General features: G+C 45.2%; 1 protein-coding gene, 1 long non-coding RNA gene and 1 pseudogene across 3 annotated transcripts; 1 reads left to right on the top strand and 2 right to left on the bottom strand.

The window, feature by feature from the left end:
* Positions 1-2,874: 2,874 nt before the first annotated feature.
* Positions 2,875-4,047, top strand: LOC116530371 (annotated as a pseudogene). The gene has a single exon (XR_004259961.1). The product of XR_004259961.1 is annotated as a tubulin beta-4B chain-like (transcript).
* Positions 4,048-6,439: 2,392 nt separating this feature from the next.
* LOC116530394 (nuclear pore complex-interacting protein family member B3-like) lies at positions 6,440-12,956 on the bottom strand. Its single transcript, XM_032248463.1, has 5 exons — positions 12,697-12,956; positions 12,551-12,612; positions 8,497-10,458; positions 8,041-8,087; positions 6,440-7,904 (listed from the first exon to the last, which is right to left on the bottom strand). Exons 3-5 carry the CDS (start codon positions 8,672-8,674, stop codon positions 7,599-7,601), a joined length of 531 nt encoding a protein of 176 aa, XP_032104354.1. The 5' UTR covers positions 8,675-10,458; positions 12,551-12,612; positions 12,697-12,956; the 3' UTR covers positions 6,440-7,598.
* A 1,285-nt stretch (positions 12,957-14,241) lies between these two features.
* On the bottom strand, positions 14,242-20,441 carry LOC116530375. Its single transcript, XR_004259962.1, has 2 exons — positions 16,909-20,441; positions 14,242-14,800 (listed from the first exon to the last, which is right to left on the bottom strand). It is a non-coding gene; the product is annotated as an uncharacterized LOC116530375 (long non-coding RNA).
* Positions 20,442-24,791: the final 4,350 nt, after the last annotated feature.

Below are 24,791 nucleotides of genomic sequence, written 5' to 3'. Positions count from 1 at the left end.
ACTTTCTCATGCTGAGCTCATTTTTACTTTCTGAACCTAATTTTATCTATGTGATATGTCATAGGTTTAGGATTATCTATGTGATATGTCATGGGTTTAGGAAAGTAAAGTAGTTCCTAATACTATTTTTATTTCTTAAGAAGTCTTTTTAAAAAGTGAAAAACAATTTGTTACAGTCTAATTTTCACAGAATAGTATATACCCATTTGAAGTGTACAATGAGTTTTTGTCAAATGTACGTAATTGTGACACTAGCACAACAGTCAAGATACAGAATATCCCGCACCCAAAAGCACTCCCCTTTATATTCTTGGGTTTGTTTCTGAACTTTCTCTTCTGTATTTTTTTGTTTTTGAGACATGCTCTCTGTCACCCAGGCTGGAGTGCAGTGGCGCAATCTCAGCTCACTGCAATCTCTGCCTCCCGATCTCAAGTGATCATTCCACCTCAGCCTCCCAAGTAGCTGGGACTACAGTCACATGCCACCAAGCCCAGCTAATTTTTGTCTTTTTTTGCAGAGATGGGGTTTCACCATATTGCTTGCCCAGACTGGTCTCGAACTCCTGAGTTCAAGAAATCTACCCACCTCTGCTTCCCAAAGTGCTGGGATTACAGGAGTGAGCCACTGAACCTGGCCAAGCCAAGCCACCGTGCCTGGCCTCCTTTTTTTCTTTTTTTTTTTTTTAGATGGAGTCTCACTCTGTTGCCCAGGCTGGAGTGGTATACAGTGATATGATCTCATCTCACTGCAACCTCTGTCTCCAGGTTCAAGCGAGTCTCCTGTGTCAGCTTTCAGAGTAGCTGGGATTACAGGGTCGTGCTACCATGCCCAGCTAATTTTTGTATTTTAGTTAAGGCAGAGTTTCACCATGTTGGCCAGGCTGGTCTCAGACTCTTGGCCTCAGGTGATCTGCCCACCTCGGCCTCCCAGAGTGCTGGAATTACAGGCTTGAGCCACTGTGCCAGGCCAGGACATACTTTTGTTGCTTAACATACCCACTCTTGGAACAGTCTTTCCTAACCCACTTGCTAGGCCCAACAGAGCATAGGAGGAGCCAGAGACTGTATATATTAGACCCCAACACCTCTGAAGGTCCTTCAGTGGGGCCTGAATAAAGGTGCAAACAAAAATCTTGGGTGTCTCCTTTTCTACTGATTATAGGGCAGTTGTAGGATCCTGAGAAGGAAGAATGTCTTCTACATGTGACTCAGGTTGTGTTTATTAAATAAGATTAAAACATCTAAATGCTTTTTTGTTTTCTGCTGCTATAACAGATACCACACACTAGGTGATTTATAAAGAATAGAAGTTTAAGGCCGAGCGCGGTGGCTCATGCCTGTAATCCCAGCACTTTGAAAGGCCGAGGTGGGCATATCACAAGGTCAGAAGTTCAAGACAGCCTGACCAACAAGGTGAAACCCCTTCTCTATTAAAGATACAAAAATTAGCTGGGCATGCTGGCACATACCTGTAATCTCAGCTACTCAGGAGTCTGAGTCAGGAGAATCACTTGAAGCCAGGAGGAGGAGGTTGCAATGAACCAAGATCGTGCCACTGCACTCCAGCCTGGGTGACAGAGTGAGACTTCACCCCCCAAAAAAAAAAAAAAAAAAAAAAAAGATAAAAAGAATAGAAGTTTCTTTGGCTCATGGTTCTGGAGGCTGAGGAGTCTAGGATCAAGGGGCCACAACTTGTGAGGGCCTTCTTGCAGTGCCATACCATAGCAGAGGGGAGGCGCTCACAGGACACAGAGAGTGGATGGAAACTGAACGTACCCTTTTATCAGAAGCCCACACCCTGGGTAACCCAAGGTACTCTCCAGATACCAACATTCGTCCATTCACAAGGGAAGAGGCCTCATGACCTAATCAACTCTTAAAGGCCTTACCTTTTATTCTTTTTGTTTTCTTTTATATGGAGTTTTGCTCTTATTGCCCAGGCTGGAGTGAAATGGCACAATCTCTGCTAACTGCAAACTCCGCCTCCAGGATTCAAGTGATTCTGCTGCCTCAGCCACCCAAGTAGCTGGGATTACAGGTGCCCGAGACCACGACCAGGTAACTTTTGTGTTTTTAGTTGGCCAGGCTATTCTTAAATTCCTGACCTCAGGTGATCCACCCACCTCAACCATCCAAAGTGCTGGGATTACAGACATGAGCCACCGTGCCTGGCCAGGTCTCACCTCTTAATGCCATTACAATGGCAAATTTCAACATGAGTTTTGGAGGCATTCAAATCACAGCACTTACCTTGCCTTGTTCTTTCTGAATATCTTGGGATGTCTTCCCAAATTGTTTCATTTTTTTGTGGAAGGGGTAATAGCAAATAGTTGTGCTTTATCATCAAACATCATAATTTGGAATTATTCCTTTCGTTTATTTATTTTATTTTTTGTCAAGAGGGTTACTGCTTACTGAAAGTTGAACTGATTTCACAGAACTCAGAATAACTCTAAATTAACCTAGGATTTAATTTGTTCAACTTTTCCTTTATCCTCCCTTCCCTTTCATCAATAATTGACATACCCACTCTTGGAACAGTCTTTCTTAACCCACTTACAAGGCCCCACAGGAGCCAGAGAGTGTTTATATTTGACCCCAACACCTCTGAAGGCACAATCTCGATTCACTGCAACCTCCACCTCCCCGGTGGAAGCAGTCTCCTGTCTCAGCCTCCTGAGTAGCTGGGATTACAGGCATATGCCACCACACCCAGCCAATTTTTGTATTTTTAGTAGAGACATGGTTTCACCATGTTGGTCAGGCTGGTCTTGGACTCCTGATCTTGTGGTCCACCCACCTCGGCTTCCCAAAGTGTTGGGATTACAGGCGTGAGCCACCTCACCCAGCCCTCTATTAATCTAAACATTTTAAATAAATAAAAGAAACATTTGTTAGGAATATAGTAGCTAACACAAAGGTATCTGAACATAAAATTAAGAAACAGCATATTGAATTCAGGACTATACTAAAAAACACAAAGCAGCCAAGTGGCCAGGCCCCCCTGGGTAGGGGGACTGGGTCTGAGATGGGTACCCTCCTCATCAACAAGATCTGGGAGGAGTACCCAGACAGGATCATGAACACGTTCACTGTGGTGCCCTTACCCAAGGTGTCAGACATGGTGGTGGAGCCCTACAATGCCACCCTCCCTATACACTAGCTCATAGGAAACACAGACGAGACCTACTGCATTGATAATGAAGCTCTCTATGACATCTGCTTCAGAACCCTAAAACTGCTATGCTCACCTATGGTAACCTGAACCACCTGGTGTCTGCCACCATGAGTGGGGTCACGACCTGCCTGTGCTTCCCAGACCAGCTCAATTCTGACCTGCAGAAACACGCTGTGAATATGGTCCCATTCCCTCACCGGCACTTCTTCATGCCCAGCTTTGCCCCGCTGACCAGCCAGGGAAGCCAGCAATCCCGGGCCCTGACAATGCCCGAGCTCACCCACCAGGCCAAGAACATGATGGTGGCCTGCGACCCCCACCATGGCCATGTTTAGGGGCCACATGTCCATGAAGGGGGTGGATAAGCAAATGCTTAATGTCCAAAACAAGAACAGCAGCTACTTTGTTGAGTGGATCCCCAACAATGAGAAAATGGCTGTCTGTGACATCCCACCCTGAGGGCTAAAAATGTCTGCCACCTTCATTGGCAACAGCAGGGCCATCCAGGAGCTGTTCTAGCGCATCTCGGAGCAGTTCACAGCCATGTTTCCGCACAAGACCTTCCTGCACTGTTACACGGGCAAGGGCCTGGACAAGATGGAGTTCACCAAGGCCAAGAGCAACATGAATTACCTGGTATTCAAATACTAACAGTACCAGGACACCACAGCTGAGGAGGAGGGTGAGTTTGAGAAGGAGGTGGCCTAGAGCCTCCAGTCACTGGGGAAAGCAGAGAAGCGGTGTGAACTCTTTATTCACTCCCAGCCTGTCCTCTGGCCTGTGCCTCTGTGTGTGCACTTGCTGTTTTCCCTGTCCATGTCCCATGCTGTACAGACACCATTATTAAAGCATTTTCATAGTGAAAAAAATTTTTTTTTGTTTATTTCCATGTGATCTTTTTTTGCCCAATATACATTTTGTCTTCTATAAAATACCTGTGCCCCTACTGAATACTTCCATGTGTGGCTGCATATGTGTCTGTATGTCATGAAGAATAATTATCTACAGATCGCAGATATAGATCTCAGAGTTTAACTGTGTATGTATTCCTATAATTTCTTCATCTCATAAGAATCTGAATTTTAATCTTGGAGACAGAGGCTATCTTTATCTTTTGAAACACAGATTGGAAATCCCAGGGCCTGAGCTGTTACATCCTAAGGTTAGTAAACTTCAATGAACATCTTTTGCTGATCTTCTGAGTGGGAATATTTTCATTTAATCAGCAGGAGGGATGAGGCTCTCCCTTTAGCAGCTATTTCGCAAGATGCTTTCCTTGTGGACTTGATCTCCTTGTCCTCACCCTGACCTCAAAACCACATCAGTCCCAGCTCATTTCTCAGAAAGGTGGGGCTCTGAGCCCCAAGGAGAATTGGTGTCTGGGCTCAGGAAGCAGGGACACAGTGAAGGGGAAGGATTTTGCAGGCCAAGGTTGGGAGAGGAAAAGCTGGGAGTCGCAGGGGGCTGATTCTGAAGGCGAAGGCCACAGCTCCAGTAAACCAGATCCATCCTCATTGTTAGTCTCCTGGGGCCAGAAAAACTAGGGGAGACAGGGTCCCTTGAGAACCAAGTTAAATTTCCCAGAGCTCTAGGCATTCATTCATTCATTCCAGAGCCTTCACACACCCAGGGAAAGAATCATCATTCCTAAAGATAATGGACTCAGGGCAGTAAGACAATGAGGAAGTGCTGAGGGCATAATTCCCTGTGTACACCTGGCCATCTGAGCTCTTGCACAGCAGCTCTGTGGGGCCCTCACACAGCCTTCATGCTCCTGCTTATACTTCTTGCCCAGCCAGGAGCCTTCCAGCTCCACCTGAGTTACACAAACCCCCAAGTAACACCAACCCACTTCAGCCTTCTCTTCCACAGCTTCCTGTTTATTCCCAGGAGATTCAGTTTCTTTCTTTTACACCCTGGATCCCCTCACTTGTGCTTCCACTGTGGGTGGTCACAAGCTTTGTGCCCTTTGGTGTGGATCTCTCTGCTGGAGGACACAGGATGCCCTGCAAGTCAGGGGCAGGTCTCATCCCTCACAGAGATGGCCATATGGCCCAGATTCTATGCACGCCTGTAAAACTGGTATTTCTGGCTTCTATAAACAATCTCTGGCTGGGCTGGTGGCTCATGCCTGTAATCTCAGCACTTTGGAAGGCCTAGGTTGGCAGATGGCATGAGTCCAGAAGTTTGAGACCAGCCTGGGCAACATGGTGAAACATGGTCTCTACAAAAAGGTAAAAGAGAGAGAGAGAGAGAGAGATGGGCATGGTGGCTCACACCTGTAATCCCAGCACTTTGGGAGGCTGAGGTGGGTGGGTCACCTGAGGTTAGGAGCTTGAGACCAGCCTGGCCAATATGGTGAAACCTTGTCTCTACTAAAAATACAAACATTAGCCAGGTGTGGTGGTATGCACCTGTAGTCTCTGCTACTCAGGAGGCTGAGGCAGAAGAATCACTTGAACCTGGGAGGTGGAGGTTGCAGTGAGCGAGATCTGAGATCGCACCACTGCACTCCAGCATGGGTAACAAAGTAAGACTCCATCTCAAAAAAAAAAAAAAAAAAAAAAAAAAAGACCAAGCACTGTGGCTCATGCATGTAATCCCAGCACTTTGGGAGGCCAAAGCAGGCAGATCACGAGATCAATAGATCAAGTCTGTCCTGGCCAACATGGTGAAACCCTGTCTCTACTAAAAAATATAAAAAATGAGTTGGGCATGGCGACATGCACCTGTAGTCCCAGCTACTGGAGGCTGAGGCAGGAGAATTGCTTGAACCTAAGAGGCAGAGGTTGCAGCGAGCCAAGATGGCACCACTCCACTACAGCCTGGCAAAAGAGTGAGACTCTGTCTCACAAAAAAGAAAAAATAAATTTAAAAAAAGAGCCAAACATGGTGGTGTGTGACTGTAGTCCCAGCTACTCCTCTGGAGGCCAAGGTGGGAGGATCACCTGAACCCTGGAGATGGAGGTTGCACTGAGCCAGGATTGCACCACTGCATTCCAGGCTGGGTGACACAGTGAAAATCTGTCCCCACAAGAAATAAAAATCTCTTTATCTACAAGAGATACCTGCTGCCAAGCTCATGAAGAAGAAATAATGCAACCGACTGCGTACTCTCAGAAACTTGAGAAAAGTGACCAGGATCTCAGCCAGTGTTACCCTTGTACTGCAAAGCCCTGCAGTACCATCTGTGACATTTCTTTCTCTTCACTCAAAAAAAGAAGAGATGGTCTTTTTTTTTTTTTTTTTTTTTTTTTTTACAAATTATACTGTTCAAATCAACACATCAAGTGGTGCATTTAGAGGTCTTGGTCAAGGTCTCAGAGGCCACATGACTAGAGGAGGGGGCTGAAGTCCAAGAGGACACTCAGGTGAAGATTGAGTGTTGGTTGAGACAGCAGGTCAGCCAAGCGAAGGAGTTCGCTGAAGTACTAGAGAAGACCTAGGTGAAGGAGGTGGCTGAGGGCTGAGAGGTCATGAGTAGATTATTTAGGTACTAGAGAAGACTCATTTTAAAGTGATAGCTAAGGGAGGCCACCAAGGTAGAGAAGGTGGCTGAGGTTCCAGAGGCCACTCATGTGAAGGTGGTAGCTAAGGGGCCAGAGGCCACCAAGGTAGAGAAGGTGGCCAAGGTTCCAGTGGCCACTAAGTAGAGAATTAGGCTGAGGTCCCAGAGGCCACACTGCTGGAGGAAGAAGAGGAGGTGCCCCAGGACAGACACCTGGATGAGGTGGATAAGGTCCCCCAGGACAGACACATGGATGAGGTGAATAAGGTCCCCAGGACAGACAGGTATATGAGGTGAATGGGGTCCCCCAGGACAGACAGATGAATGTGGTTGATGCAGTCCCACAGGACAGAAACCTGGATAAGGTAGATGAGGTCCCCCAGGACAGACAGCTGGATGAGGTGGTTGAAGTCCCCCAGGACACCTGAATGAGGTGGATGGGGTTCCACAGGACAGACACCTGAATGAGGTGTATGGGGTCCCCCAGGACAGATAGCAGGATGAGGTGGTTGAGGTACCTAAGGACAGACAGCTGGATGAGGTGGATGAAGTCCCATAGGCGATGCAGCTGGAGGAGGTGATGGAGGTCCCACAAAACAAACAGCCGGAAGACATGAAGGAGGTCCCAGAGGACACTCAATTGCTGGAGGTGTCTGTGGTTTCAGAAGATCACCAGCTGGAGAAGATGGAGATACCAGAAAGCACTTAACTGGAGGAGGTGACTGTGGTCCCAGAGAATCTTCACTTGGAGATGGTTGAGGTGGCACAGGACACTCAAGTAAAGTAGATGGTTGAAGTCCTAGAGGATACGTGAGTGAAATAGGAGGTTGAGGTCCCAGAAAACACTCAAGTGGTGGAGTTGCCTGTGGTCTCAGAAAATCATTAGCTGAAGAAGGTGCTACAGGTAACAGATTACACTCGGGTGGAGGTGTGTGGTCTCAGAAAATCAGCTTGAGATGGTGGTAGAAATATCAGAGAACACTCAAGTGGAGGTGTGTGAGATCCTGGAACACCTTCCGCTGGAGATGGCGGTAGAGATAACAGAGGACACTCAGGTTGAGGTGTGTTGGGTCTTAGAAAATCTTCAGCTGAAGATGGTGGTAGAGGTACTAGAGTACACTCAGGTAGAGGTGTCTGTGGTCTTGGAAAATCATCAAGAAGGTGAAGAGATACCAGAAGACACTCTATTGAAATAGGTAGTTGAGGTCCCAGGGGATACTAAAATGGTGGAGCTGCCTGTAATCTAAAAAAAATATCAGTTGGAGAAAGTGGTTGAGTGAGGTCCCAGAGGACACTGGATGGAAGGTGTGTGTGGTCTCAGAAAATCATCAGCTGGAGACGATGGTATAGGTACCAGAAGACCCCTGAGTGGTGGTGTCTGTGGTCTGAAAAGATTATCATCTGGAGGAGGTGGCAGAGGTGCCAGCAGACCCTCGAGTGGTGGTGTCTGTGGTCTTTAAAGATCATCATCTGGAGAAGATGGTAGAGGTACCAGAAGACACTCAGGTGGAGTTTTTATGGACTCAGAAAATCACTGTTTAAAGGTGGTAGAGGTAACAGAAGACACTTGTGTGTAGTTGTCTGTGATCTCGAAAAATCATCATCTGTAGGTGGCAGAGGTACCAGAAGACACTCGGGTGGAGTGTGTATGGGCTCAGAAAATCATCGGCTGCAGAAGGTGGTAGAGGTGCCAGAAGACATTCATGTGTAGGTGTCTGTGGTCCCAAAAATTATCAGCTGGAGAAGGTGGCTGAGGTCCTAGTGGACACTGGAGTCAAGGAGTTGTCAGAAGTCCCAGAACACCTTTAGCTGATGGGAATGTTTGAGCTCTCAGGTGACACCCAGATGGAGGAGGTGGCCGGCAACTCATCAGTGGTTCTTGAAGGGTCATCCATGAGGTAGGGTGAGTAGGGCAATCCTGAGCAACGATGATGCTGTGCTGCAGCCATGTTAACCTGCAGGCAGAAGGAGGAAATGTTTTGAAACATTAATTTGACGGACAGAACCACCACCAACAACACAGTCTGCACCTTATGTTGCTGCTGATAGTTTTTTGCACCTTTCCATCCTCCAGGTTTCAAAATAGCAGCATTAGTGTCAAGAAGTCACCCTTCCACTAAGTACCACCGACAACTGGGGAGTGAAGAAAACTCATTGGGACAAAGTGTTTTCTCCACATGCCACTGTCTGTCTGCAAATGTAGGCAGGCTGGGGGCCTGCCCCAGGGAAGACAGAGTCATAACACAGTAAGGAAGAAGCATGTTTCAGACATAGGAGTTTCTATATCTATCCTCATTCCTCCCTCACCCCCATCACCAGAGCATGCTCCTTGCATCAGATAAACAGTGAGTAAGAGAGGCATGAAAAGCCCATTGTCCACACATGTGTTGTAGCTTCTTTTTGGAGGACGTTCACCAGGCCTTTTATGTTCTGTCTCTGATTGTCAGAACTCTACAAGTCAGTGTGACCACCCTGCTAAGAAAACAGAAGCTCCCTGAGGAAGGAGAGCATGTGCCCAGGGTCACACAGCTTGCAGGAGGCAGAGTGGAAGTTGATTTCAGCTCTCCTTGCAGAACCCTCTCATTTCCCCTCTTCTTCCCTTCTTGACAAATGGTCTTCTTCACTCTGTGAGTGCCACCTGTGAGCACAAATGGCTCTGGGGAAATCTGGACTCCTGAAGACATGCAGGAGAACTGGGAGAGGGTTTTCTGACAGAACAATCAACATACAGAAGTCAGTTAGGCATGGCTAGAACATTTCTTTTAACTCCCAGGTAATACAAATTTTAAGTGCATTATGACACAAAGAATACTTTTGTCTATGGAAAAATGAGGTGGGAATTCTGAAAAAAAGCAAGTTTTAGAAATGTGTTTGATTTCAAGTGTACAGTTCCCATCATGTGTCATCATAGGACTTGACAGCTGTTGAAGGTACAGAGGACACACGAGAACCAGCATAGCTGAGCATCATTTAAGGCCTTCGATGGGAATTGTCGCTGTGGGTAATAGGTTACATTCACTTTCACTAACTCACAGTCGAGGCATATTTTCTGTTACAAATATGGAAACTCTGACACTTAGAGTATTAGATCAGGGGCACCACCAAAGGGGGGTGAAGGCGTTTTTGCACAACACAGTTCCCAACAGGAATGGGACTGTGATGAACTATGGAATTGTCCTTGTCGAAGATCATTCAGAATTGCACAAAGCACATATTAATGTTGGATTAATGAGTTTTCACTTTCATCACTTCTGGGAATACAGCAGATATTTCAAATGTTAATCACCTACTTTACAGAAGAAAACAAACAAAATCACAGCAAAATATTTAAAAATCGTATATATTTGAGAAATAGACCCCACAACATCTTGAGTAAAAGAAATCAGTCAGAGTTCACTGGGCCATGAGACCTAGAGCAGTGGAGGTCAGCAGCATTCCTCGTGTTATTTCTGGAAACAGAACAGTAAAAGCCCTTCAGCCCTCAGTCCCTAAGCACTTATGGCTTCTGGAGGTGCCACTCAAGATAACTAGCTGGGAATGGAGAAGCCGAAAGCTTATGGGGAAGATTTTCCTTCTGAAAAAGTCCAGACAGAAAAGGTATCACAGAACCCACGGAGCAGAAGCCAGGCCAGGAGAGGGCGATGGAGGAAAAGACTACAGTGTCCTGATACAGGCAGAGTGAAAATGACCCCAGCATTTACCTTTGTCTTCTCTGCGTTTTCAGTTGGGATGCAGCTGCTGTTCCTCATGGGAACCAAATGAGGTCCTGAATCTGCTGAGGGCCAGAGAAGGGAATGGGGCTAAGTCTGGCTTGCATGTTCTGTACAGAATACAAAACCCTCCACACCCTCCACTGCCATCTCACTCTCTTTGCCACACTCAGGTCTCTTACCAGAGGCACAGGGTTTATTGACCAGATGCCTCAGAGGACCCTGAAACCCTCTGGGCCTCAGCCTTGAGGAAGATACCGCAGAGCCCTGGTCCAGGGGTTTTCTTATCTCTCAACAGGCTGTGGACAGGTCGGGCTCTAACCAGCTGGAAATGAGCTTTAAATCAGGGGTTCCCAGTACATATCAAAGGAAATCACCCATCATGTGAGCACAGACTCAAAATTAAAATAGAAACAGCCATGGATGGGAAGAACGTCTATAGGCCCAGGACAGGAGCAGCACTGATCCTTTCCTTCAAGCTATAGGGGCATTTAAAATTCTGTGGATTCACAGTGAATCTAACCAGCATATCTCACCAGGCATTGTCAATAATTATGAACAGAAATGAACACAAAGAGACTAACAGTCATGAGAGAAGGTCAGAGCTACAGAAGCTAAATGGAGGCTGGGTGCAGTGGCTCACACTTGTAATCCCAGCACTTTGGAAGGCTGAGGTGGGCAGATCACTTAAGGTCAAGAGTCAGAGACAAGCCTGGCCAATATGGTAAAATTCTGTCTCTACTAAAAATACAAAAAGAAAAAATTTTCCAGGCATAGTGGCAGGTGCATGTAGTCCCAGCTACTTGGGAGGCTGAGGCAGGAGGTTTGCTTGAACCCGGGAGGTGGAGGTTGTAGTGAGCAAAAATTGTGCCACTGTACTTCAGCCTGGGTGACAGGGCAAGGTTTTCAAAAAGAAAAGAAAGAAAGAGAAAAAAAAGGAAGAAGGAAGGGAGGGAGGGAGGAAGGAAGGAAGGGAGGGAGGGAGGGAGGGAGGGAGGGAAGGAAAAGAAAGAAATCAACTGGAAAGTTTTAGGGTCACACTTCAAATGTTAGAGGAGTAAGATTACATAGAAATTTAGCTTACTAAAGCAGTGATATAATTCACAATAAACAATTTAAACAAGCAAAAACAATGAAGGAAGTTCTAAAGAGTGCTAATAAATGCTTCTTTTCTTAAAGCAGATCTCATGGTACTGCTTTATTGATCCATGAAGACATTGCGTGAAAATCTCTGCTCTCATCAGCACTTTCAGCTCCCATTCTAAAATGCTATTGTTGTTACTTTTCTCAAGTGAAAGAAAAATAAAGCCTTCACACTGACTCAAGGTGGGAAGGGGAGCTGGCCCATTTGCCTTGCAGGCTCATCTTTACAGTTAAAAGTAACCAAGACGTCAGGGTGGGGCAATGTCCACAGTCAGTGGAGGGGCCTGAGCTCCACCATTCACAGGGGACCAGCCAAGAGCCATTCATCTAGGGCACCTGAGAAAAATGGGATCCTGCCACCCAGCGGGACAACTTTTCTCTTCATAAGTGCTTGAAACTGTTTCCAGGAAACATAACAATTACCCCACCTGAGACCTCACCTCCAAAAGGAGAAGCAGGGTGTGTGGACTGTGCAGCACAAAGTAAGCAGCTGCCTTCGCAGAAAGGGTTCTCTAGGCCCAGGCATTTCTGGGCTGGCTCCTCACTCATGTGTCTCTCTGGCACTCTCTGCTTTTTCCTCATTTTCCATCCAGAAGACAGAGAAAGAATTGACTTGAAGAAGAATTAAAACACCACGTTCTTTACTAGACACTCAAAGCTTCATCTTAAAAAAAAAAAAAATCCTTAAAAATGACCATCACAACTGGGTGAGATGACTCATGCCTGCAATCCCAGCACTTTGGGAGGCTGAGGTGGGTGGATCACCTAAGGTCAGGAGTTTGAGAGAAGCCTGATCAACATGGAGAAACTGTCTCTACTAAAAATACAAAATTAGTCAGGCATAGTGGCACATGTTTTTAATTCCATCTACTCAGGAGCCTGAGGCAGAGAATTACTTGAACCTAGGAGGTGGAGGTTGCAATAAGCTGAGATTGCACCACTGCACTCCACTCTGAGCAACAGAGCCAGACTCCAGCTCAAAAAGAAAAAAAATCCATCACAATGACCTACCTGTGCTGCTTGTAGGCAGCCTTCCTCTCTGCCATCTCCCTATCCAAGGCTTGAGCACAGAGCTGTGGGGAGAAAAATACATCCATGTACTGACCTGGCTGACTATGCCCCAAAGCAAGGAAAACAAATAAACAAACAAAACTTACCCAGTGGTCAAGAGCCTTTCTTGCAGAAGGGGCCATCTAAAAAAGCCACCACGCCCAGCCTGAAAGAACATCTTTCAAGTTCTTTGTAGAATCCGATTTTTCAGATTTTAACTCCCAGGTAATACAAATTAAAATCAGAAGTGGTACATTAAAAAACATCCCCTCCCTGGACATGGTGGTTCATGCTTGTAACCCCAGCACCTTGAGACGCTGAGGCAGATGGATCACTTGAGATTGGGAGTTTGAGACCAGCCTGGCAAACATGCTGAAACCCCACCTCTACTAAAAATACAAAAATTAGCTGGTTGTGATGTCGACCGCCTGTCGTTCCTGCTGAGGCAGGAGAATCACTTAAATCCAGGAGGTAGAGGTTGCAGTGAGCCAAGATCACACCATTATAACTCCAGTCTGGGTGACAGAGCCAGACTCTGTCAAAAAAAAAAAAAAAAAGAAAACTTCCCCCAATTTATATTAACAATTCTCTGTTCAGGACTAAGTGGGGTAGAGACTGTTAAATTCGGCAGGGCATGGCGGCTCACACCTGTAATCCCAGTACTTCGGTAGCCTGAGGTGGGTGGATCAAGTGAGTTCAGAGTTCAAGACCAGCCTGGCAAAAATGGTGAAATCCTGTCTCTACCATAAATACAAAATTAGCTGGGCATGGTGGTGCACGCTTGTAATTCAAGCTACTTGGGAGGCTGGGGCAGGAGACTCACTGGAACCTGGGAGGCAGAGGTTGCAATGGGCTGAGATTGTGCCACTGCACTCCAGCCGAGGCCAGAGACTGAGACTCTGTTTAAAAAAAAAAAAAAAAAAAAAGGAGAGACTGTTAAATGTGCCTAGATATCTTAATAACTCATCTATTTTCTGTTTTCTACATATCTTGAAAGGCGGTCCTGAATGGTAGGTAATTATCTAGGTTGTAAAAATAAAACATACTTCCTCTTCCCTTAAATATAGCATTGTGGGATTAGTGCTTTTTTCTTGGATCATTGTTCTGAAGGAGGGTCAGCCCCCAGACAACCACATTTTTACTGTCACGAACAGCAAGAGAAAATGTACAGCTCAATTTACCCAACGGACAAAAAGGCTCAAATGGTGGCACAACTTAGCAGCCAAATTCCTATCAAGTACAGACTTTGGACATACTGATCTCTCTCCACCTGCAACCAGGAACATGCACTTTGAGTGACATCATTTCAAATGACCCTGCCCAGATACACTTTTTATTGATTCTCTGAAGGGCAGTTCCAACAGATTCTCTGGGGCTTTCTCTGCAACACGAGAGGCAGTGCAGCTCTGCCCTTCACCTTCCTGCAGTTTGTCGCCTCTTCCCTATGATCTCAGAGGAGCTTTGTCTCAGGCCAACTGTTTGTTCCTTGGGATCTTTCATTTCCCCTAAAAATCACTTACTCCCCCTCTAAGTTGCCTCCATCTCCATCTATCACCCTCTCTCCTGAAAAGAGGGTGTTCTTTAAGCATCAAGCATCTGACCTGACCCTTCTTGCAGTCTCATTTTTCACCTGGTTCCCATGTTTATGCCTGTTCTATGTTTTTCTTCTCCTGTTAAGCTGTCTGTTGTTAGTTCATTTCTACAGTGAACCTTTAGAGAGGAAAGTAAAAGCTTTCCTTCCAGCCATACAATAGAATTATAAAGCAGAAAAGTTTAGACAGAATTTCCTATTTAAGTGCCAAAACTTCATACTGCATTTCTGATAAAGAGCACAAAGGTTAAAAAAAAAATTATTTTTGACCCAAAGCTCTGTTGACATTCTATTAAACAAAAACCAACCTATTTAATTTTCATAATGTAAATGGCAGATATTTTTATAATTCTTATGCTAATAAATCATTTCCCTGATGTTTTTGGTAAAACCCAATATTAATAATAAAGTCCAGAACCATGAATTGTTTTAAATAATTTCTTCTTATTTGTGATTACAAGTATACCTCTACAGGAAGTTAGTATACTCACACAGAAGCTAATTTTTCAGAGGAAAAGGCCAACTGTAGAAACTCCCAGAAACACAATAGTGATAATAATCCACAGAATGCCAAGAAAGTCATGCCCAGGATACAAATAATCTAGTAGAAAACTGATCACCTGGAATAATAATAGTTGAAATAATGAAAAGGTCAATAACATTTACAATATTTCAGTAAAAAATAATAATCTTTAGAAACCATCAACCTCCTCCAAGAGGTAACCACGCCCCTCAGATATCACCAGGGGATTCCACTGCTTCAAGAAAGATTGGAAGTTACCAGTCTCATGTTTTTTGCATGGCTGGTAGTGTTTTTAGGCATTTCAAATGTAGAGTGTCTTTTTTTCTTGACATAAAGCAGGGATATCCAATTTTTTGGCTTCCCTGGACAATATTAAAAGAAGGAAACTTCTCTTAGGCCACACATAAAATACATTAACATTAACAATAGGTAATGATCTAAAAAAAAAAAAAAAATCACAAAAGGCCAGGCACAGTGGCTCATGCCTATAATCCCAGCACTTTGGGAGGCTGAGGCTAGCGGATCACCTCAGGTCAGGAGTTCCAGACCAGCCTGGCCAACATGGTGAAACCTCATTTCTGCCAAAAATACACAAATTAGTCAGGAGTGGTGGCAGATGCCTGGAATCCCAGCTACTCAGGAGGCTGAGGCAGAAGAATTGCTTGAACCTCAGGTGTCGGAGGTTGCAGTGAGCTAAGATCGTGCCATTGCACTCCAGCCTGGGAGACAAGAGGGACATTTTATATCAAAAAAAGAAAGAATTTTTTTGTGATTTTTTTTTGACAGTGTCCCACTCAGTTGCCCAGGCTAGAGTGCGGTGACACAATCTCAGCTCACTGCAGCCTCTGCCACCTGGGTTCAAGCCATTCTCCTGCCTCAGCCTCCTGATTAGCTGGTATTACAGGCACTTGCCACCATGCCTGGCTAATTTTTATATTTTTAGTAGGGACAGGGTTTCACTATGTTGGTCAAGCTGGTCTGGAACTCCTGACCTCAACTGATCCACTGGCCTCGGCCTCCCAATTACAGGCGTGAGCCGCCACACCTGGCCCGTCATTTCTTTATATTTGGGTAACATAAAGACTTTAAGACCCTTTCTCCTTTGGGTCAATCAATGATCTGCACCATACACATTTTACAAAACAAAGGACAATACAATCCTCATTCACATCCTGGTCATGTCACTCCTAGTGACTCCTGCATTGCAAACCTCCCAGCAGGTGCAGCCCTTTCCTCTCCATCTGGTGGGCTTCTCAGCCCCCATCACACTGACAGGACACAGACTCCCTAGAGGCAGCCCCCAGAGCAGAAGACACCAATGATGCAGAGGTTTCTAAAAAGTCATCAAACCAGATGACACAAAACTCAAATGACATTTCACTTTGTTTTGGTTCATTTTGTTTGAGACAAGATTGCAGTAGGCATCCAACTAATCTTTTTTGGAATCTTTTGGAGAAATGGGGTTTGGCTCTGTCCAGGCTAGTCTTAAACTCCTGGACTCAGGTGATCTGCCCACCTTAACCCCTCAAAGCACTGAAATTACAGGCCTGCACTGTGTAGTTTGCCGCATGACACTACCCAATAACAAGGAAGAAATCCCGTGGGTCCAGTATCTACTCACATGGGTGGATTGATGGCTGGGAAACCCCAGCAGGAGGAGCCAAAAGAACAGCCACTGCACCCGCATGTCCTGGTCCTCTCAGGGTGCCCTGAGGTGGCCAGGACAGAGGTGGGGATGGCTTAAGGCTGGGGGAGGGAAGGGGATGGAGATGGGGTAGGATCGGAATTGGAGAGGGAGATGGGAGGGAAGGGATGGGAGGGGAAGGGGGGATGTTGGTCACATGGAGGACGGGGTCTGGGAAAGGATCTGGTTCAAACTAAGTCTTCAACGGCTAGTGGGAGGTTCAGCTACAAGTCAGGGAGAAAGTCTATCAGGGAAGCAACAGAACACGTGGGGCAAGAAAGCAGGAGGCTCAGGAGCAATTAGATGGAGACCAGGGCTCTGGTTTCCACCACACCTTCTCCTGTTTGGCACTGCCTGAACAACCCTGGGCTTTATACTCCCTCTCCACCAATCCCCAGCTCCGGAATGTGGTACCTCACAGTGGACATTCCACGGAGCACCTGCGTCCTCCAATGCCCCTCCCCCATCTCAGTCCCCCACACACTTCCCAAGGACAGGTCCTCTCTGGAACCTTCACAGACCTGATTTCTGGTCTTCCCCACCAGCTCCCTGTCCCTGTTTATTGGCAGCTCCTTCCTTCCTGAGCTCCCAGGGTTTCTCATGGTCTGCCTTGGCTGCAAAACATAAGAAACAAATGATGGCAGGATGGCAGGAATAACCTGACACACAAGCAGAGTGGGAGGCGAGGCTCCACAGCTCCCTCTCAGCCATTCATATTCATAGTAACAAAACATCAGAAGGATGCGGAAGGTCCCAATAGAAAACCATCTCCATCACATCCATGGAGCCCTCTGTCAATCATCCTGTATCTTGGGAACAAATGTTGGAGCTACAGTGGTTTTAAGCATGCATGGTATATTTACAAAAATTAACCCAACTTATTTTGTTCATCAAGCAAATCTTCATACATTTCAGACAAATCCAATCACACAGCAGGTTTCTGATCACAGAATTGTGCTAGAAGTCAATAATTAAAAGCTAACCAAAAAGTATTATATGCTTGGAAATTCAAAGTGCCCTTATAAGATATCAACAGAAGAACCCAAAATGAAACAAGACTGCCTTTACACCCAGTGATAAGATCATAACATGGTAATCAAATGTCTCCCTCTGGCCAGGGAACTCCACTGTGTGGCACAAGGTTGTGTGGTCTCAAATCACCTGTAACCCACCTAGAAATGTTAACATCTGAAACAGCGTATTGATGTCACTTATCCATATTATCTTACTTCCTGTGAGGGTGGACTTTTAATTCTCAACCCTAATGAGGGGGAGAAAACCAAGTTGACTCTCACGGTTTAGCTCCTAGGCATGTTGAAGGAGTCTGTGTATTTCAAGAGACAAAGTTCAGCCTCTCTCCTGTGGGATTTGGCCACAATACTCAGAGGGTTTGGCAGCATTATGAGTGATGGGTGGGGAGTGCCAAGCAGGTGGGCAGGACCCAGGGGTCTGGTGAGCAGATCAGATCCCCACTGTCCATTATCTTTCTTGGACCCATCCTCAGCTAAACTTCCCAAAGGCCTGCTTCTGCCTCATCACACAGAGCGTGCGCAAACTTACTCAGGCCTCTCACAGCTGAAAACCGCTGCTTTAAATCTCCTTACAATTTACTATCACATAAAGTTATTATAAACTGCAAATATTCTATTCATACTACAAATGGAAAGCAAATGCCTTTACCATAAATAGAAAATCAACCCTGAGACACAAGCAAAACGGAAAACAGGGATAACACAACTATGGCATTCAATTCTATTCGTCTGCTGTCACCTGCATAAAGAGCCCGATTTGGGTTGTCTTGGTTGTAAAAGGAGAGACCAAGTTAGTGGGTGTTGAAGTCAGATTAGCCCAAAAGTGAATGGGAGAGAGTACCACAATATCCATGAAGGGTTGCTGGGTTCACCTTGATTATAGCCCAAGCAGAGACAGGGCAAGGAATGAGACATGAGCAGAGTTTGGGGCCTCCAACAGGGGAGGTGATTCATGCAGCCCAAGAAAGGCTCCCCAAAGCCAGGGTCAACCTCCCTTGCAGGCAGGTCCCTCATGGAGGCAGGGCCAGGCACCTTAGATTTGAGACCAGCTGTGCTGCTGACCAGCTGTGTAACCCTCAGCTGGCTTTCTTCCTCACAATGGGAGTGTCAATGGCTGTGTCAAAGACTGTCTGAGGATAGGAGGAAGCAACCTGTTGAGCACCTGTGTTGAGTGCCATCACCTCCCAAGGACATCTTTCCTTCCAGAGCTGGCACCTTGGAAGGTCCTTGGCCACTAAAGAGAGTAATGATAATAACAGCAGTAAATCATCATTTACAGCTGTTGAGGGAAGGCCACGGGGAAGGGCTCTTAGGTCTTTAATAAGAATGAGGGTCTGAGGACTCCTGGGGACAGCTGAGTGAGTCCTGTAGGTCTCCTGGGTCCCCAGGGGCCAGGTCTGTCTTCAGTGGCACTGGGCCTAGTCTGGGATGCTGGGGCAGCCACTGGAGCATCAGTAGCAGAAACAGGCACAGAGGCAGTGGCAGGTGTAGAATCATCTGTCCACCAAGTAAAGTCACCAAGCCTGGCTGACCACTGCCCCCACAGATGATGCCCTGTCCCTTGCCTCACACTTTGACAGGGCAGCGGCTGGCACCTGGGGTCTCACGGAGCATCCCTCTAAGACCTCTGTGTCCTGGTCATTGAATGGGCACTTGAGTCACCCAGGGCCATTGGAACAAGGAGGAAGAATCAGGCCCCATGATGTTTCGGGACAGCGTTTAGCAGAGGAAAATGCACAGAATGCATGCACGACACAGGGGAGCTGTTGGTGTGGGAGCCAATATTTTATGACCTCCAACCCTAATCTGAGCATTCTCACCTGTGCAATCTGAAAGAAAAAGGGGACTTGCAGGAAAGATAGTGCCTGTATTTAACTTAAGGGACTAAAATATTGAATGTTCACACTCCTGATATCCTTCCAAATCAACTCTCTCAATGCTCCCATCTTCACCACTATCATATGGGGTAACTGAGGCAGTCAGAGATTTGCTGACTCAATGCCACTCAGTTGATTCCTGAGTTCACTGCTGATCACATCTGAACAAACTGCTTTTTCTGAAATTTACGCCATTTGATCATGCCACTGATGATTTTTGTGTAGCTCTGGGAAAAACTCTACCTGGTAGAGGATTAAGCAAATGTACAGTGACACAGTCCTGCTGTCATTTCCCATCAATTCTCCACTCTCCTCCTCTGCCCCTCCACAGTCTCCCACACAGGCTGATACTGTATGGTGGCCCTAACGGAGTCCACCGAGTATTTCAGGTTCTCCTCTGGACCCCTTGAAAGTGGAGGTAGCTATGGAATTTGCTTTGACTCAGGAGATGTGAGTGGAAGTAAAGTATGTCACCTCAAGGCAAAAAGAGTTGGGAGCCATTGGGACTGGCCATCCCTTCCTTCATTTCCTAGAGCTGCTGACAGGTCCCATATGGAGGCTGCTTCTTTATTCTGGTGGCAGATGAGGGGATGTGGAGCACAGAGCCCAGGAGAGCTATGGAGGACATACAGCATGAGCAGATAAAGAGCCTTCAGTGTTGTAAATTTCCATTGTTTGAGGCTGTTTATTACCTACAGTGATACCTAGTCCATCCTAGCAGGCACGCACCATCTATTCCATGGTCTGTGAAGCAGACTAGCTTACTATCGGAACATGAAATGGTTGTCAGGCACACATAGGCTTCAATTCCAGCTCTGCCTCTTATCAACTGCAACCTCAGGCATTTAACTTTAAGTCTCTGAGCCTCAGTTTCAACTCTGTAAAATGGGTTGGCTATATTATCTCAGGTTGTGGAGAGAATTAAATGAAATAAAAATGCATGTAGAGCACTGAGCCCAGGGCCTGGCGCACACAGTGAGTACTCAACATTAGCCATGTAGCTTCAGAATGCAAATTGATTGTCAATACCCAGACAATGCAGCAATGTATTACAAAAAGAGAAATGTAAACTTATTTGCATATGTATTCTTTCAATATTTATTTTTAAACAGATAGATAAAACTATGGTACAGGCATAGTGGCTCATGCCTGAAATCCCAGGACTTTGGGAGGCCATGTTGGGCAGATCACAAGCTCAGGAGTTCAAGATCAATCTGGCCAATATGGTGAAATCCTGTCTCTACTAAAAAATACAAAAGTTAGCCAGGTGTGGTGATGTGCACCTGTAATCCCAGCTACTCAGGAGGCTGAGGCAGGAGAATCACTTGAACCCAGGGAGGCAGAGGTGGCAGTGAGCTGAGATCACAACATTGCATTTCAGCCTGAGTGACAGAGACTGTGTTTCAAAAAATAATAAATCATGTATATTCTTTCATAGCCAGTGTTTTTCTCTTAAACAGTATATCATTAAAATATTTTTAGCTCAAAAACAAAAGATCATTTTTGAGATTATCATTTTAAATGACAAGATAATGCTCAATTTAATGAGTAATTTAATCATTACTATTGGGCTTTTTGTACATTGCAAAGAGCATTCAAAACAAATGAAGTAGAATAAAAAATATGTATTACATGTTGTAAATATGACTTTGTTAAGCCTTTTATTCAGAAATACAGAACATATTTATGTAATATAGAATTTATTATGAGTCATGTTAAAAAATAGTTTAGAAGCTGCTGATTTGTTTCCTTTTCAAATTTTGCAGGATAATTTTATTTTTTTAATTTAAAAAAAATTTTTTTGACAGAGACTTGCTCTTTGCCCAGGTTGGAGTGCAGTGGCACAATCTCAGCTCATTGCAACCTCTGCCTCCCGGGTCCAAGCAGTTCTTCTGTCTCTGCATCCTGACTAGCTGGGACTACAGGTGTGTACCACCATGCCTAGCTAATTTTTGTATTTTTAGTAGAGACGATATTTCGCCATACTGGTCAGGCTGCTTTTGAACTCCTAACCTCAGGTGATCCACCCACCTCTGCTTCCCAATGTGCTGGGATTATAGGCAAGAGCCATCACACCCATCCTAAATTTTGCTGGATAATAAGTAACCTTTAGGCCAAGCACAGTGGCTCACCCCTTTAATCCCAGACCTTTGGGAGGATGAGGCAGGAGGATTGTCTGAGGTCAGGAGTTCAATACTGGCTTGGCCAACATGGCAAAACCCTGTCTCTACTAAAAATACAAAAATTTGCCAGGTGTGGTGGCACACGCTTATAGTTCCAGCTACTTGGGAGGCTGAGTCAGGAGAATTGCTTGGACTCAGGAGGCAGAGGTTGCAATGAGCCAAGATCACACTATTGCACTCCAGCCTGGGCAAGAGAGCAAGGCTCTGTCTCAAATAAATAAATAACCTTTTTAAGTATTGTTGGGCACTTGTCTGGTTGTTTTTCTTTAGGTTAACATGTCAGCAGTGATTCTTTTTGAGTTTCTGACACAAGATAGCAGTTTTTATCCAAATAAGTCAACTACTCTGCCCCATCCCTAAGACACTTGTATGGAAGGAAAAAGCCAGTACTGTGACTGCCTATGCTTCCCCCAGCATGGCCCCCTGTGAGATGTGGGGCAGCCGAGGCAAGGAACTGTTCAAGGGCGCCAGGCCTCATCTGTCTGTGCTGACTCACCTTCCTCAGGTACTTGCATGGGGGATGGCACTGACTTTATGTGCTACTGCAGATCTTGGTGAGCTGGCCCTGGTCATGGGACAGGAGCTGTGGGGTCAGGACAATAGAGGGCTTCACCACTTGCAGAACAGGAACAGAAGCTCATGATGAGTGCCAACCTATTAGACAATTTTTTAAAAAAAGTTTGTTGAATGAGTGGAAAAACGAGGTGATGCTTGAGTCTAAAGTGGTCAAGAGCATGGGGGGCCTCAGAAAAGGTCAGAACCAAGTTCAAATTCCTGTACTTTGGATTTCTACTTCATGCCATACAAAATTACTTTACCCCTCTTCACCTCTGTTTCCTTCTGTGTGAAATGGGAACAATAAATTTCATTCCTCATTCGGTTTCTGTCAAGGATTCATGAGATAATGCCTCTAAAACATCCAACTCATTTAAATGTATCATCATTTCTCTCATAATATGTGGGATCAGTTTTACTATTATTGCATATACAGTTCTGTGCCTGAAACCTACGGAAAAAAAAACTTTCCTCTAAAAAGTGTCAGTGATTTGTCATTTTTATATTATTAATCATAACTGTATTTAATCACACAAGGCCTTGTACATGGCAGGTGCTCAATAAACACTGCTGCACTCCAGCCTGGGCAACAGAGCAAGACTCCATCTCTAAATAAATAAAATGAAATAATAAAAAATAAATAAATGCCTACTATATGCCAGCCACGGTTCATGGTCTTGGGCTCTAGCAGAGAACAAACTGACAGGGTTCCTCTCTTCTGTAACTTACATTCTTATACAATAATGATAAGGGTTAACATTAATTAAGCTGTTACTACATGTTAGACACAGTGCAAAGTCATTCCTACACATTATTACACTTAAACCTGCTAGCAAGCTTACAAAAGACATAGTTACTTTTCCCTGAAAAGCTGAGTCTTGGACAGGCATGGTGGCTCACGCTTGGAATCCCAGCACTTTGGAGGGCCAAGGCAGATGGATCACCTGAGATCAGGAGTTTGAGACCAGCCTGGCCAACATGGTGAAACCGTGTCTCTACTAAAAATAAAAAAGTTAGCTGAGCATAGTAACAGATGCCTGTAATCCCAGGACTCCAGTGGTTGAGGGAGAATCACTTGAACCCAGGAGGAGGAGGTTGCAGTGAGCCAAGATCGCGCCATTGCACTCCAGCCTGGGTGACAAGAGGAAAACTCCGTCTCAAAACAAACAAACAAACAACAACAAAAAACTAAGTCTCAGAATGATGAAGCACTTTGTCCAATGTGACACAGCTAGTAAGTGTTGAGACTTCGCAGCCAATCAAAGCTATCTCATTCTAATACAATTGATGACATTTCTACGCAACAATATTCTTGTCTCAAGTCCAAGAGTGCCTCCGATACCACCTATAATACTAGCTTTCCGGTCAGTAAGATGCCATTCTAATGCTTAATCAGGTGGCAAATGGAGATATGACCAAAGTCATCATGTGTGTACACCCATAATCCTGTACACACTCATCCTGCATTTGATTAAATTCAAGTATTCTTTCTGATTACTGAGCAAAACTGAGTTTTAAAAGGGCTAAAGGTTTTTTTGTTTGTTTTTGAGACTGAGTCTCTCTCTGTTGCCTAGGTTGAAATGTAGTGGCATGATCTCAGCTCACTGCAACCTCTGCCTCCCAGATTCAAGTGATCCTCATGCCTCAGCCTTCCTAGTAGCTGGGATTACAGGCATGCACCACCATGCCCAGCTAATTTTTGTATTTTTAGTAGGGACGGGGTTTCACCATGTTGGCCAGGCTGGTCTTGAACTCCTGAACTCAGGTGATCCATCCACCTCGGCCTCCCAAAGTGCTGGGATTACAGGCGTGAGCCACTGCACGTGGCCTAAAGGGTTAAGGTTTTTATACCCACGTAACTTTCTGTATTGCCTTTGAAGTCTCTGGTTAAATGAATATTCTTTATATTTATTTATTTTTGAGACTGAGTCTTGCTCTGTCGCCCAGGCTGCAGTGCAGTGGCACAATCTTGGCTCACTAAAACCTCCATCTCCTGGGTTCAAGCGTTTCTCCTGCCTCAGCCTCCTAAGTAGCTGGGACTACAGATATGTGTCATCATGCCTGGCTAATTTTTTTTATTTTTAGTAGAGATGGCGTTTCACCATGTTTGCCAAAATGGTCTTGATCTCCTGACCTTGTGATCCACCCACGGTGTTCTCCTAAAGTGCTGGGATTACAGGCATCAGCCACTGTGCCCAGTCAGAATATTCTTTTAAAAGTGACCTGTGATTCTCTTCTGATCAAGTGTTTTCAAACTTGATATTTTTGATGGGTTTCGCCAGCATCAAAATCCTAAATCAAGTATTTTTGGTTTAAAATTAACTTTGGGATTTTTCAGCTGGGTCCCTTGGGGAGTCTAAAGAACGTATCTCTGATCTTGTAGAGATACTAAATGACTAGATTTATTTGGCAGGTTGTATGGGCAGGCATTGTCAAATGTGGTGATACTGCATGGGAGGGCATTGTCAGACGAGTTGACAGTAGATCTCATCTCAGTTATATTTATGGGTATATCGTTGATACACATGTTCCAAAAATTATATACATTTATACAATTTTAATATGTCATGATTTGTAATTCTGATTGTTATGCTAAATATTTGCTAAAGTCATATGTGTATAAACATGTTATTAATGGCTTGGCATGGTCACTCATGCCTATAATCCCAGTGCTTTGGGAGACTGAGGCAGGTGGACTAACTGAGGTCAAAGAGTTCGAGACCCACCTGACCAATATGGTGAAACCATGCCTCTACTA

This window comes from Sapajus apella, unplaced genomic scaffold, assembly GCF_009761245.1.
Source record: "Sapajus apella isolate SASKATOON/1434 unplaced genomic scaffold, GSC_monkey_1.0 scaffold66, whole genome shotgun sequence".
Taxonomy (NCBI): domain Eukaryota; kingdom Metazoa; phylum Chordata; class Mammalia; order Primates; family Cebidae; genus Sapajus; species Sapajus apella.
The sequence above is the reverse complement of the archived record's forward strand: the minus strand, read 5'-3'. Positions and strand labels throughout refer to the sequence as shown.

Coding starts and splice junctions, on each gene's coding strand:
- LOC116530394 (XM_032248463.1), bottom strand. CDS start 8,674: ATGTTTCAAAACATTTCCTCCTTCTGCCTGCAGGTTAACATGGCTGCA. Junction 8,088..8,496: donor GAGCTCAAACATTCCCATCA/GCTAAAGGTGTT, acceptor CACCTCCTCCAG/ATGATAATCTTTTCAGACCA. Junction 7,905..8,040: donor CACCACTCAGGGGTCTTCTG/GTACCTATACCA, acceptor CCACCATTTTAG/TATCCCCTGGGACCTCAACT.